We start from the raw sequence: 13,578 nt of genomic DNA on the forward strand, positions 1-13,578 counted from the left end.
TTGTCTTTACATCTTTCAAAATGGACTGAACAACAGGAAACAAAAAGAAGCGATCACCTGATCCTTTTATTGCATTTGCCCCGGTGAAAGTGTACATGAGGTGTGGCTGCACTGTGCCAATGGATAGATATTGTACACAAGTCCTGGCAAAGGACCAGACGCAAGAGTTCCCGTTGGAGGCTTTTAAATCGGTGTCGCACTACAGGGAACACCTGTTTGTCACTAGAAACCGCACCCAGATCTCTGAAGTCTTGTTGAGTATAAAACCGCCAACATCACGCATTTTAAGTGATTACAAAAGCGACAAAGAATTTAAAACAACTTTTTTTTTTCCGTGTCAGTGTTTCCATCGAGACTTTACAGAATATGTAACAAATGACGTCAATGTAGAAAATATGAACGGAACCAGTGATTTTGTAAGCGGTAAACATATCAGGACTGCCTTGCGCACTCTGAGAATAATTCTTTCTGTATATTTTACAGTTGGATTTCATAGTTCGCAAAGCAATGCATCCAGTTCTGCTGTGCTTTCTCAGCTAGATTCACTAGATATGATAATTTATGCCATTAAATACCTAAGGAATGAAATACAGTACATTTAAGTCAATAATCTCATTAAAAGCACAGCATTCCAAAAGTGCATTGATTCTATAATGTTGAGCGCTGTCACATACCTGTACAGTAACATATATTAAAGCATTATACATCATGTGCAAAGTAAAACCTTCATAGGCTACACGGCCAGTGACAGTGTAACCTAGAGTAGTGTAACTCGACCGGAACCCATGGAGAGCTTCATCTTGTTTTTATTTAAAACTGCGACCTCTGCTCCAGCGGCAGGCTGTCCAAAAGGCACTTGAGCTGCTCCTCGCCAAGCTTGATTTTGTCCTCCAGTTTGCGCTGTTCAATGATGAGAGCAGACTTCATCTTGACAAAATGGCGATAGTCATCCAGGCGCTCAAGGTCCAAGTGGGTCTCCATGATAGAAGACACCAGACGCTCACGGCGGTCCAAGTTCTCCTTCAGCTCCTTGGCATCCTCGTGCTGCCGCATTAGCAATTTGCGCTTCTCAGTCAGGGTGCGCTGAGAAGAGGAGACATCTGTTATCTCAACATGGCATCGAGAAAAACATGACAGAGAAGATGCAAAAAGAGAGGTAGCCCAGGGTGGCCTATAGCAACAACAGTGTGTCCTTGCTAGCTAGTAGCTAGCAGGGAGGTCTCAGATGCTGTTGATATTGGTCTATATCTACAACACACACCACATTCTGCTTCTTTTAAAAATATTCTCAATTACTGTACATACTTGAGTAAAATGTTCTTGTATTTATAGTTTAACTTCACTATTCTACACTCACAGAAATATTTCAAGCCTAATTTAAGATTTATGTATTTTTTTTACATGACAAATTCCCATTTACTTTTTTCGATAATTTTTAACACAAACCTACCAAATAAACCTTGCATGATACATATTCATTAGTCTAATAAAGCCTATTTATTTGAAATGCATAATCCTCAGTTTTTTTTATTTAGTATTAATAAAGTGTAACTACTCTAAATTTATAGTAATGAGAGTATTTATTTAATATGCATAAACTATATTATTTGAATTGCATCATAATCAGGTTACCTATACATGATAAATATACTGCTATGTGAAAAACACTGTCCAAACAATGTCTATTTTTTGTGCATTTTCTTTTTTTACATTTTTATAATTTTGGCATGAAATTGAATGCAGACGTCCCAAAAATGTATTATTATTATTATTACTATTTTTTTTAAATTAGTTTATTAATACTAAATACAATACCTGAAGATTGTGCATTTTAAATAAATAGGCTTTATTAGACTAATGAATATGTATCATATAAGTTTAATTTGGTAGGTTTGTGTTAAAATATCTAAAAATAAATACATTTAAAAAAATAAGTAAATGGGAATTGTAATATAATGTTTTAAAAAAAATACATAAATCTTAAATTAGGCTGGGCAGCACGGTGGCTGACTGGTTAGCACGTCCGCCTCCCAGTGCAGAGGACGTGAGATCGAGTCCGGGCTTCGGCCTTCCTGGGTGGAGTTTGCATGTTCTCCCCGTGCTTGCGTGGGTTTTCACCGGGTACTCCGGTTTCCTCCCACATTCCAAAAACATGCATGGCAGGTTAATTGAACTCTCCAAATTGTCCCTAGGTGTGAATGTGAGTGTGGTTGTTCGTCTCTGTGTGCCCTGCGATTGGCTGGCAACCAGTTCAGGGTGTACCCCGCCTACTGCCCGAAGCCAGCTGGGATAGGCTCCAGCACCCCCGCGACCCTAGTGAGGAAAAGCGGCCAAGAAAATGGATGGATGGATGGATTAAATTAGGCTTGAAATATTTCTGTGAGTGTAGTTTACTATTTATTTTGCATTGATCATTTCATAAATAAAATGTACACTTAGACGCTGATACACTCCCCCTAACCAATCTTCGCTATTAGTTACTGCAAAATAAAATTACAAGAAATAGTTTGTTGACCAGATGCATGAACAAAAGAGCACTTAGTAGAAGAATAGGCAAGTAATGTGAAGGGTCCCATGCCACACTTTTTTTTAAGCTATTCTAGCTGGTCTTAAGTGCCTGACATCTCGGGTGGCTGGATTTCTTATTACCGGGTAATATTCAATATTTAACTAATTTGCTCCCCAAAAAAAACCATATACATATGTTCTATTTTAAATAACATCATGCTTCCAAAGAGCAAAAGAGATCAATCAGGGCCATGTTGAAAAAAAGCTCTTTTACTCACATTTCTAAATAGATTTGTGAATAATGATGAAATTTAACTATATTCTAATGCTAATTGATGCAAAACAGAAACAGATATAAATATGTTTTTTTTCCTGATGAAAGAAGAGGCTGTAATCTTTCTTTTGGTAGGTTCCATGTTTTTATAGCAATAGAACACAATATTCTGTGGGTCAGTCAAAATCCAGTAAAATAGCCAGGAGCAAAAGGGGTTGCTTGGCTGGGAGTGAATGAGTTAAGTAAGCTTTGCCCTGATCAAATCACTGTTCTCCTTAAGGTGCTTTGTACAAGAAACTACCTTCTCCTCCGAGGGCGCTCCATCTTCCAGACTGTTGAGAGCGTTCTCCACACGTGCCAGACGACCCGAAAGTGACAGCAGCAGGCTCACGACTTTATCCAGGTCACCCACAAACATCCGGAACTTGTCCAACTGGTTGGGCTGGCAAAAGCGTTGCACGGTATTCTCCACCTCGCTGCCCAAAGCCTCGTTGTCCTCTACGTCTTCCTGCAGGCTCTGTCGTGCCTCCCTTAGCACCTCCAGCTTCTTGGCCAGGCTTGAGATCAGCTCCTGCTGGAGAGATTCTTAATTTACTTAATTGAAGATGACTTCTTTAAGGCAATGATTTCCAAAGACTGTACTGTGCGAGAACATCAGGTGTGCCAAGGGAAATTATCCAGTTTTACCTAATTTGTCTGAAAATTATTTTACTGCAAATAATTCATGTTCGTTCAACAATTTATGATCTTCCACAACATAGCAGAGCGCACAACTAACCAGTGTATGAAGTTTTTGTGGCATTTCTAAGGATAAATGCTCAATAAAGGTTGGATAAACTGTTTTCAGGTCATGAATTGTAAGGATGTAATACCTTTTTACTGGCTAGGTCTATATCCAGCTCATCTTCAGAGTCCTGTTGCAGCAGTTGTTCCTGCATGTCCTTCATCTTGATGAGGAGCTCAGCTTTTGGAGCTGACGTGTTGTAGTAGGAGGAGCTGGGAACCAGCGAACCCGCTGCAGATAGATCCTCCTCATCTCTCCTAACAGCGTGGACATATACACACGCACACACACCAGAGACAAAGAAAATCAGTCTGATTGCACTTCTGTTATTGTGTAAGTCAGAGAAGGTTGAGTTGTTTTTATAGCTCTAAAAAAGGACATTACTGAAACAATCAGGTGAGATTGTCAGAGGTGGGCCCTTCCATCTCTCCGGCGTGGATGGATGCCCACATTTTCGGTGAGTGATTAATGACGCGAAGCCTCGGAAAAATACACGGACTGAGAAGGACCGTTTGTACTGACCTAGATCAACGCATCTCATTCACAAATCCCAAAATTTTAAAGTCATCAATTAACCAACCATGGATGTTTTTTGTTTTTATGTGGATGAAAACCCACACAGGCATGGAAAGAACTTGCAAACTCTACACAGGAAAACAGGAGCCCAGATTTGAACCCACAACCTCTGACCTGTGGGGCGGATGTGCTAATCCACCATGTTACATGGTGCCATTGTCAAGGAAAAACATAAAAATACAATGAGGAGACGATTGAGTTTAAAGTAGAGAATGGCTATTTATGAGGCTGCTTGGCCTCAAAGCTTCAGCACTTGACTACACTCGTGCATTTTAGTGACACACATAATCAAGAAATAATGTCAGGTCATGTTACTCCGTGCGGGTTGGGCTTAAGACTGACCTGCTTGTTGTGGTGGACAGCCTGGAGCCGCTTGAGGTTCTTCTACGTTGCTGGGACCCCTTCAGGATCAGCTTCTCTTGGAGAAATAGTCCCTCCATCAGGTCCATTGTGGTCTTCCTTCCAGTCTGATCTAATATCTCCACCAGGGATTTGTCTTTGCCCATGATATCCCTTACCAGCTGCTGTGTTTTTGCGTCTTCTTCTCCCGTTAGGGTTGACTTAGGAATGTTGTTTTTGAGCTGCTCTGATCCACATCTCAGGTCCTTAGTAGGCTGCCGTGTACAGACATTGAGTGATGGGGAGGGCCACCTCTCGTTAGCATCCACTGAGAAGGTGCCTGAGCGTGGATTCAAGATGTCAGGCGTGTTGTTGCTCTGAGGTGAGTAGGTTGAGACAACAATTTTCCCCCTTGAACTGCTTACGTCCATCAGACCATCTGAGATCTTAGAGTTAGTTTCAGGCCTAAAAAGAAACACAGTCCCAATATTTTCAAAAAAGCTTGTGCAGTAATTTGGTACTTTGCAATGAAATCTTCTTTTCTTCAAGTAAAGTTGCTATTACTAGAGCAGCAAACTATTACGTAACAAGAAGGCAAGGAGATGATGCAGACCTGAAGCACTTCAGATAAGCAGCTTACCGAAGAGGTGAATCCTCCTGCACGGACACAGCCGGCTGTTTGTCCATCAGTCTCAGAAGCGGCGAGGGAACATGAGGGGGGTTCGCTACAAGGGATAAATAGGATGAAGATGCTGACTGCTCCTTCTTGCTCTCTGTATCCTCTCTTCTCCCTTCAGATTGAGGGATTGTGCGAAGGCAAGGAGAGCCAGGAGGGGCGGGACTCTTTGTAGTGATGTCTAAAATGGACAGAGGTTGAAGTATTGCTGGGTCTGCAAGGACTGCTGAGAGTAAGTCCTGTGACAAGCAAATCGTTTCCGGGCCTAAATGGGGCCTGGAGGATGAGACAGCATTGACTTGTAGAGGCTGGGCTGGCTGCTGGGAGCCGAGGAGAGGACTCAGGCTACAAGGATCAGAAGAGACTGCTAAGGTCGGGTTGACAGTATCTGTGTTGGTCTGGTGGTCAGTGATGCCTGGGCCTGTGACCTCGTTTCTAGTGGTCAGACATAAAACAGACATTTAGACATACTGTCCAGAGACTTCATGCTCTCTGTCCTTTTCGTTCTAGTACTTAAATTAGGTTACAAAGACATTTTTTCTTGGTTGTCCAGCTTCCTCTCACCGTTCCCCCCCAAAATGAGTTCTTCCTCTTGTCTCACCAAATTTACCTTGCAGCATCATTGCTCTGCTTTCCTTGAGGATCTTTCCACAGGGATGGAATATTCTGCAGAAGAAATGAACGTTTTAGAGTTGTTCAGCTAGAAGAATCAGGCAAAAGAACTTGCATCCTTGGCTCACCTGAGTACAAAAGTCTGTAGAGGGAGAAGATCTGGATCTTTCGTGGAAGCAGGCTGCCGTTTCCTCAGCTTCAGTATCCAAGATGTTCTCTGCCGAGTAATACCTGCCTTGGATCTTGGCCTCAGATGTTCTCTTCTGTTTGTCCCACGTGGCTTGGTACTCAGCAAACGTTCCGAGCTTCCGTTGCTCCTGTAGGGCCAGCACCCTTGGGGGGCTGAGGCTGCTGGTTTCTACATGTGAATAAGTCCCCTGAGCTTCCCCCGATATCAGTTTCTCTTTGGTTTCTACTGCCCTAACTTGACTTTGGTTCAAATCTTTATTGGATGTTGACAATGGCTTAACTGGTTTAGAAAACACTGGCTTAGCCTCAGAGAATGAGACCTCAGGTCCATCTTGATGCTCTCTGTCCACTCCCACTCTATCTATTTTGTCAGGTTCTGAGAAGGAATGCATACGTTTGGCTAATTGGAAACGCTTACGTCCTTGAATTCGTCCATTAGAGGTTTTAAGCGCTGGTGCCTCTGCTCCAAGGGGTTCTAGATCACGTCTCTGAAAAGAGGTAGCCTGGAGTACTCTAGCTTGTGCCTCTTTCAGATTGTCTTTGTAGGTGTTTGAGGAGGATTTGCTACATGATATCAAAGTCTCAGAGTATTTCCATTCTGCGGGGTCGTCATCCTGGATATCACAAGTCAGTGTTGCAGCACTACAGCTTTTTTGCAGCTGGGCTCGCTTTTGTTGCACTTCATTCCGTAGTGTGGTGGCATAACGGTCGCCACGCCGACTGTTTTTTCCGCCACTGACAACCATGGAGTCACAGAGATTCTGGGGTGACACGATACTTGTTGGTATAACTTGTGTTTGAAGTCTACTCTCCTCTGGCAGTGAATGAAGCAACGGGGGTTCCAAGGGGGATATTCCGTGGTCTTCTTTTGGTACCCAGGGGTCGTGGAAACTTGAAAGACTAACCTTGTGATTATTACTTTGATGAGCTGGAGAAATTCTTTTCATATTGTTCATGTGTCCATCACTTCTATTCGTGGCAACCTGTGGCCCACGGCAGTGTGAGTGTTCAGAGATTTGGGGGTCAAGAAGGGGAACAGTTTTCAGAAGACCATTGTGCCCCTTGTTTTCTGGGTGGACCGACTGGTGCTTTCCCTTTTTGTTTACTGAACCAGAGTATCTGTCATTTTCTAGGTTTGTGGCAGCTACAGAGGCTGAGGAGCACCAGACCAATTTACGGCAGGAGGCCTTCACGGGCAGGTCCTGTAAACTGCGATAATAACTTCCAACACTCTGAATCTTGGTGCGAGGGGCAAAGCATGTCTGGGGATGAAAGGGATTCCCATCATTGTACTGTTTCTGGTGGGGAAGTCTGTTGGCGTAATGAGATTGTCTGACATCAGTGCTGGACAATGAGAAATGTTTGTTTGGGTGAAGTTGGTTGTGTTCAACTGCACTGCTGGGATGGAAAAAGTCTTTTTCTGACAGTGATGTGATGCTACATCTGGACTTGATGTTTGTTCCTGGCTGAAATTTGTTACCTTCAACCAGCCTCTCAACTGACCTACGGTAAGTCGTTAGATTTTTTTCAGATCCCTCAAAATATGGAAACATGCTTGTGGCAACACAACCATCATTGCCCAAAGGGGGATGAGGAGGAGGAGACTTGGACTTCTTCTTTTCTGGTACCTGCCACACTGAACCAATGCTGGGCCTATATCTATTTGACATCTGCTTATCTAACCATGGCCCCTCCTGGCAAAGAGTCTGAAAGTACTCGGGGCGCTCCACTGTAAAGGGCCCTTCTTCTTGAAGACCTTTGAAAAAAGTGTTTTCTGCACTGGTTCCCTTTCTGCCAAGTGAGCTTGAGTCTTGGACCATGGAGTTGGATCCACTGGAGAAACAGCTGAATGTGTCTCTTCTGCCTTCTGAACCACTGAGAGTCTCACTGACGCTAGTATATTTAGTCGGGGAAGCACAATCTGGTGGGAAAGGATGACCAGGACGCTCCGGTTTCTCCATGTTGCTCACTGAGCCGAGCTGGCCAGTCAGCAGATTGTTATTCTGGCCTATTTGACAGGATGACTCTTTGTGCCTGTTGTGGAAGGTCACATGAAGATTTGGGGTTACAGCACCATTATAATGACCATTATCATCGCTACAGTAGGCCTAGTCAATAATGATTCCTTTGAGTTGTTGAGTTTTGAAAGAAACTAAGGAAGTCACTTGCAACCAAACGTGTCAGGCCCACCTTGCTTCCTTTTGCTGCCACACTGGCATTGTGGCGGCCTCTTTGCCAAGGGGCTCAGACTCCTCCACTGTCAGCTTGGAGGAGTGCCAGGAATGAGGGCGAGAGCTCGTATCATTCTTCCTGTTGAGCAGAATGCCAGAAACCACTGAACTTCTTCCAAATGCTGTTATCTTTTTTGAAAATTGAAGACTGCAACACTGCAAGGTGTAACTACAGAGCTTCAACTGTGTCTCTTTCGCTATCTTGGCAGACTTATAGATCAGGACATTTCACACCATATATGAATTGGTCTTGACATACCCTTTAAAGCGATTCTTCCTGGTTGGCATGTTGAACAAAAAAAATGACGCTTTATCATTCATGTGTGAACCTACTAAAAATCTCTATTAACTTGACAAGCAGTCTTGACACAGGGAATCAAAACTAGTGAAGCAGAACAATGGAGGATACCTCCTCCATCTACCAGCCCTGAGCGCTAGCCTATGTGATCCGAGGATGCTAGCTACGTAATTGTACCTCATAGAGCTTCGCAAAATCTTGGTCAGAAAGCACCTTGCCACAAGAACCTCGCTTTCTGATGGCATGGTGTGTGGTGATACAACATCAACCATTTTAGTCCTGATAATGACGAGCAAAGGAAGAGAAAAGGGAAAAAGAGAGGATGATTGCAGACCATCAACACTTCTAATTCTGAAGCAGGTTGATAAGACAAGAACCCACATTAACTCATTCACTGACATTGACGGCTATAGACGCAAAAAAAATCTTTTAAACTATTTCTATTAGTTTAAATTTGTTTTCCCCTTTTGCTAACAAGAGTATGAAAACCTAGGGGGAAAAATATTGTAAATTTAGAACAGATATAAAATTTGTGATTAATCGTTAGTTAACTAGTGAAGTCATGTGATTAATTACAATAAAAAAAATTGAATCGCCTGACGGGCCTAATTTTGAAAAAATATGAAAAATAAGGGCCGTTCAATCATAATTAATCGCACGATAATTTTATATCTGTTATAAATATACAATACAAAATGTATAGGTTTTCATAAAATGTTAAACTAATAGAAATAGTTCACCTGAATTTTTTACGTCTATAGTCGTCAATGGCAGTGAATGAGTTAATAAATGTGCCCCTGGCTATGTCCCTATCAACTTACTTAGTAGCGAAACAACACAGGGCTAGTCAGTCACAAACACCATGAAGCCTTTAGTGAAGTCTAAACTCTTAAGTTTACAGTGAACTATATCACACTCACTAAATCAGGGAAGGTCATGAGGCCAAAATGAGGCTTACAATGGAAACACATGCAACCTGTCAGGATGAACAAGTGAAATAATTTACCTTTACTGGGTGTGATGTGAAGAATCTTTTTTCACCAGTTTTACATGGTTGCTGTCCGAATGTCAATGTAATCATTAAACCGTCCTACCCAAAGGTTTGACACTGCCAGGCTGTGATGGAAGCACATTCTTTCCACTGAGGAATGCGGGGAGGTATTTTCCTTTCCTGCCATGCTCTCGCTTCATGTGGAAAAGTTTCTAGCTGTCCCAGTAATCAGGCTAATATGTTAATGAACGCAAGCCAGAAGGTAACATGATGTATAGTATACATACATATATATATATATATATATATATATATATATATATATATATACATATTACAGTATATAATAGGATATGATCTGTTTCTTTTGCATCGTCCAGAAGGCAGACGATTGTACCAGAGTTTTTGTAAAGGTGCTCTTATTTTGACAGTCAAACATCAGTGTGATGCACAAAATAAGAGTTGTGCCGTCTCCCAACAAGCTAATCCACAATGCAACTAAGTGTTTTTGTCCATTGTCAGGGGATGTTAATTAACTGTTAATTTGGGATACAACTCCAAACGTTAATATTCACAACTGGACAAGAATACTTGTGATTCTGACAGTACTAACTCAAACACAGAGCTATCAAGGCATAACAGAGCTCAAGGTGATCAACTCGTGGCATCACAGGTGAAGGTATGACATATCAAATAGTGAATACAGGAAGAAAAAAAAACTCACCTATTGCATGAGTACTTTCTGTGTGCTGAAGACTTGGATAAGATGCACGCTCATATCACTTTCCCGCAGCTATGCCTGTCACAAAGTTATACTTTCACACCAGTGGGACACAAGAGTCTGTGGCATTGTACAAACAAGTGCAACACACCTTTTGCTGCTGGTAGAGCTCTGCGGGGATTATAAAGGGGGATTTGAGAGAAGGGGAGGAGTTATTGTCCAGCACAGTGTCCTTGCTGTAATCTAGGATTTTGGAAAGGAGCTCACACTCACTCAAAGGCAATAAGACTGTCATGTACTAACTTTTCATAAATAAGGGTGCATGAAAGTTGGGTCCTGTGGAGGTTGGAACATGTATTTCACAGTCCAGAGTTCTGTTATTCATCTGATTCGGTGTCCTTGTGGGCACGAAAGCGCAGCCGAGCAGGAATGCTTGCCCTGTGGAGACAGCAAACAATTTGAGCCTGAGCTCCATCATTGTGAAAGTCCTCTACCAGGGCAGGAGACTGCAAGATGTACACACTTGAAAACACAAGGCGCGTCAATGCATCATCCAATCATGCAAGTGTCATTTCAATTTCTGTCATCTGAGCCCCTCTGACCCAACAGCCTGCTGACAACAGGGCCAAAACATGCAGCTATGGGGCTAACGGGCCCCACTCATCTACAAACACAGCAACACAAAGCAAACTGCCACAGTCATCATGGCTGGGCTTATCTGAGTGCCATTGCCTGTACCGGAAAATTAAGCATGAGAGTAGGACAATAACACTTCCTTAACACATCTGTAAAATCAGACAATCATGCTTCTGTTCAATCCCAAGCACAAACCTTTGATCAAAGCACCAATCATTCATCCCAAATTTTCATGTGTTATCTAGCTGTTATTATCTCTAGCACACACATATCACTATTTGATGTAATCCCTCTTGTCTTTAAAGCAAATGATTTTATCAGAGCAGATAAAAAAAAAAAGCACAACATATGGAGGGAAACAGGAAGTACCTGTGAGTGGAATCCCAGCATGTCCAGAGAGGTTCAAAGCGGCCACTCTCACAATGAGCTGGGCTGATATGGCCTCTCCCACTAAGCAGTCCACTCACCTTGGTAACATGGGCCGTACCATCTTCCTGCAGCAACTTGGACACACGTGCACCTGAGGGCAACTTTAAAACCTCGTTTTACTGAGTCCAAATTTTCACATTAACTGCCTCATCATCATTATGATTATTACATCAAGTTTATTTGTCTTGCCTGGTGAGTAGATCTCGCAATCTGCATCCCCTCCAAACCTCTCCAACCCCCAAGCCACACCTCAAAAGCTGTAGCCCAACTAGTGGCTTTGCAACTCATAATTGGATTCAACCATCACCACGCTAAGCAGCCCCACTCTGAAGGATGTCTGATTATAAACGAGTGAAACACGGGGAAACGTGTTTTTGTACTCATGTAACAGCACATTATTATTATTTATTTTTAAATGCATACATGTCAAGGCTATGATAGTTGATAGTCGTCTTGAAAAACTAGCAAAGTAACAAAATCTTGAAAAATTGAAAAATGTTTTTATTAATTGAAATTATATATTTTTTTAACTCATTCACTGCCATTGACGGGTATAGACGTCTAAAATTCATTTGAACTATTTCTATTAGTTTAACATTTTTTCCCACTCTTGTTAACAAGAGTATGAAAACCTTTTTTTTATTGTATTAGAACAGATATACAATTTGTGATTAATCGTGCGTTAACTAGTGAAGTCATGTGATTAATTACGATTAAAAATTGTAATCGCCTGACGCCACTAATTTTTAGTAATCTTTTCTTTAAAAAAAAAAGATTAAAATTGGAAAAAAAATATTATAATTATTTTATTTATTTATTTATTTTTAAAAGAAAAGATTATTAAAAAATAGGGGTGTCGGGTGATTAAAAATTTGAATCGTAATTAATCGCATGACTTCACAAGTTAACTCACGATTAATCAAAAATTTTATATCTGTTCTAAATGTACAAAAAAATATTCTAGGTTTTCATACTTTTGTTAACAAAATTGGAAAAAAATTTAACTAATAGAAATAGTTAAAATGAATTTATGACGTCTATAGCCGTCAATGGCAGTGAATGAGTTAAACAAAACAATAATTAACTCAAATTGCAATACAGTATTTATTCACCAAACAAATTAAAACGTTGTAGTGAAAATATCGTCATTTTTTACAATTAATTTTATGGTATACATAATTATTGTAAGCTTTTTGGGTTGATTTGAAAACTATTCGTTTGGGCTCTGCTAATTTTTGTATTTGATTTGTGGATGTTGTATATCTGTACTAAGGTAACAATTTATTCTAAAACCCTAAATTGTTGTTTTTGTTATGTTTTATTACTCTATAGTAATTATTGGGACCTTTTTTTGTTAAGAGAAATACCCCAAACTACAAAAAGAAAATTAAAACTAAACCTAAGTCTAAAGCCTAATTAGACTAAACGGAAATAAAGGAATAAAATAAAATAGATAGCCACCATAAAAACTATGTGAAGTTAACAGAATTTGAAATGTTAATAAGTAAAAATAAAATTAAAACTAATTAAAAAATATAAATATATATATTTTTTAAACCACACAACTATCACATAACACAACCGCAATGTAGGTGGCATACACAAAGAAGTAATAAATATGACAAGCTTTTCCAAAATGAATCCATGTTGGATTTAAGATAAATTAGATTTACTCACATACACTTGCAAATTTTACAAACATTATTTTGCTGTTATATAGATTTAATGGCTCAGTATAAGCATCCACACGTCCAATTTAATTTCTATAAATATATAAGGGTCACGTGCGCTGGCACCGATCTAGTCTAAGAAAATTAAAGACCTGGACACAGTGGAACCAATCAACAAATCCGATTATCCTCAGTTTCAAGCGGGCCTTTCTATTTTGATATAGATGGAAATCTTTCACACCTCTTGTTTCATCACTTATCATCTGCTAACAATAAATGTCCTGACAGATCTCCCACAAAGATTGTCTTAATCCATGTCAGGGTGGCCACAAAGAGTCGTTTTGCCACCAGGAAGGAGAATAACCGCAGAATAGCAAGAACAAGAACAGCAACAACTCACACATGGACTGCCACTTGAGACTTGACACACCCACCAGAGACATAAATAGGAAGACTGCGCACCTAAAAAAGTTTGCAGACCCATTTATAACTGAGCATTCGACTGTGCTCAGAATTAACCACATGTGAATCGTGTACTGGTTCACATTTGACCTTTGACCTGACCAAGTTCAAGTGCCCAAGATCAACCCTAAAAAAAATTATACAAATGTTTGGAAAAGCATTCTATAGCTTCAGCATGCATG

General features: G+C 40.7%; 1 protein-coding gene across 13 annotated transcripts; it reads right to left on the reverse strand.

The window, feature by feature from the left end:
• Positions 1–51: 51 nt before the first annotated feature.
• LOC144063405 (protein Shroom2-like) lies at positions 52–11,477 on the reverse strand. Of its 13 annotated transcripts, none has more exons than XM_077585274.1 (14): positions 11,205–11,477; positions 10,503–10,637; positions 10,351–10,370; positions 10,203–10,277; positions 8,665–9,694; positions 8,449–8,466; positions 8,149–8,268; positions 5,898–7,992; positions 5,768–5,823; positions 5,122–5,592; positions 4,485–4,946; positions 3,655–3,823; positions 3,084–3,356; positions 52–1,083 (listed from the first exon to the last, which is right to left on the reverse strand). In XM_077585274.1, the coding sequence occupies exons 5-14, from the start codon at positions 8,886–8,888 to the stop codon at positions 811–813; spliced, it is 4,161 nt and encodes a 1,386-aa protein (XP_077441400.1). In that variant the 5' UTR covers positions 8,889–9,694; positions 10,203–10,277; positions 10,351–10,370; positions 10,503–10,637; positions 11,205–11,477; the 3' UTR covers positions 52–810. The 13 variants fall into 13 exon arrangements, with proteins under 13 accessions (XP_077441400.1, XP_077441408.1, XP_077441409.1 ...); XM_077585282.1 differs by having other exon boundaries at positions 8,665–8,766; positions 9,494–9,694; positions 10,351–10,637; XM_077585283.1 differs by having other exon boundaries at positions 8,665–8,766; positions 10,351–10,637.
• Between the last annotated feature and the right edge of the window lie 2,101 nt (positions 11,478–13,578).

Source organism: Vanacampus margaritifer, chromosome 1 (genome assembly GCF_051991255.1).
Source record: "Vanacampus margaritifer isolate UIUO_Vmar chromosome 1, RoL_Vmar_1.0, whole genome shotgun sequence".
In the NCBI taxonomy this organism is placed as follows: domain Eukaryota; kingdom Metazoa; phylum Chordata; class Actinopteri; order Syngnathiformes; family Syngnathidae; genus Vanacampus; species Vanacampus margaritifer.

What these genes read in the sequence shown, in the direction of transcription:
- LOC144063405 (XM_077585274.1), bottom strand. Translation starts at nt 8,888, where the DNA reads ATGTCAGTGAATGAGTTAATGTGGGTTCTTGTCTTATCAACCTGCTTC. An exon ending in CAGAGCAATGATGCTGCAAG is followed by an intron (nt 5,593 to 5,767) that starts GTAAATTTGGTG and finishes TCTGACCACTAG; the next exon opens with AAACGAGGTCACAGGCCCAG. An exon ending in CTGTCCACCACAACAAGCAG is followed by an intron (nt 3,824 to 4,484) that starts GTCAGTCTTAAG and finishes CCACGCTGTTAG; the next exon opens with GAGAGATGAGGAGGATCTAT.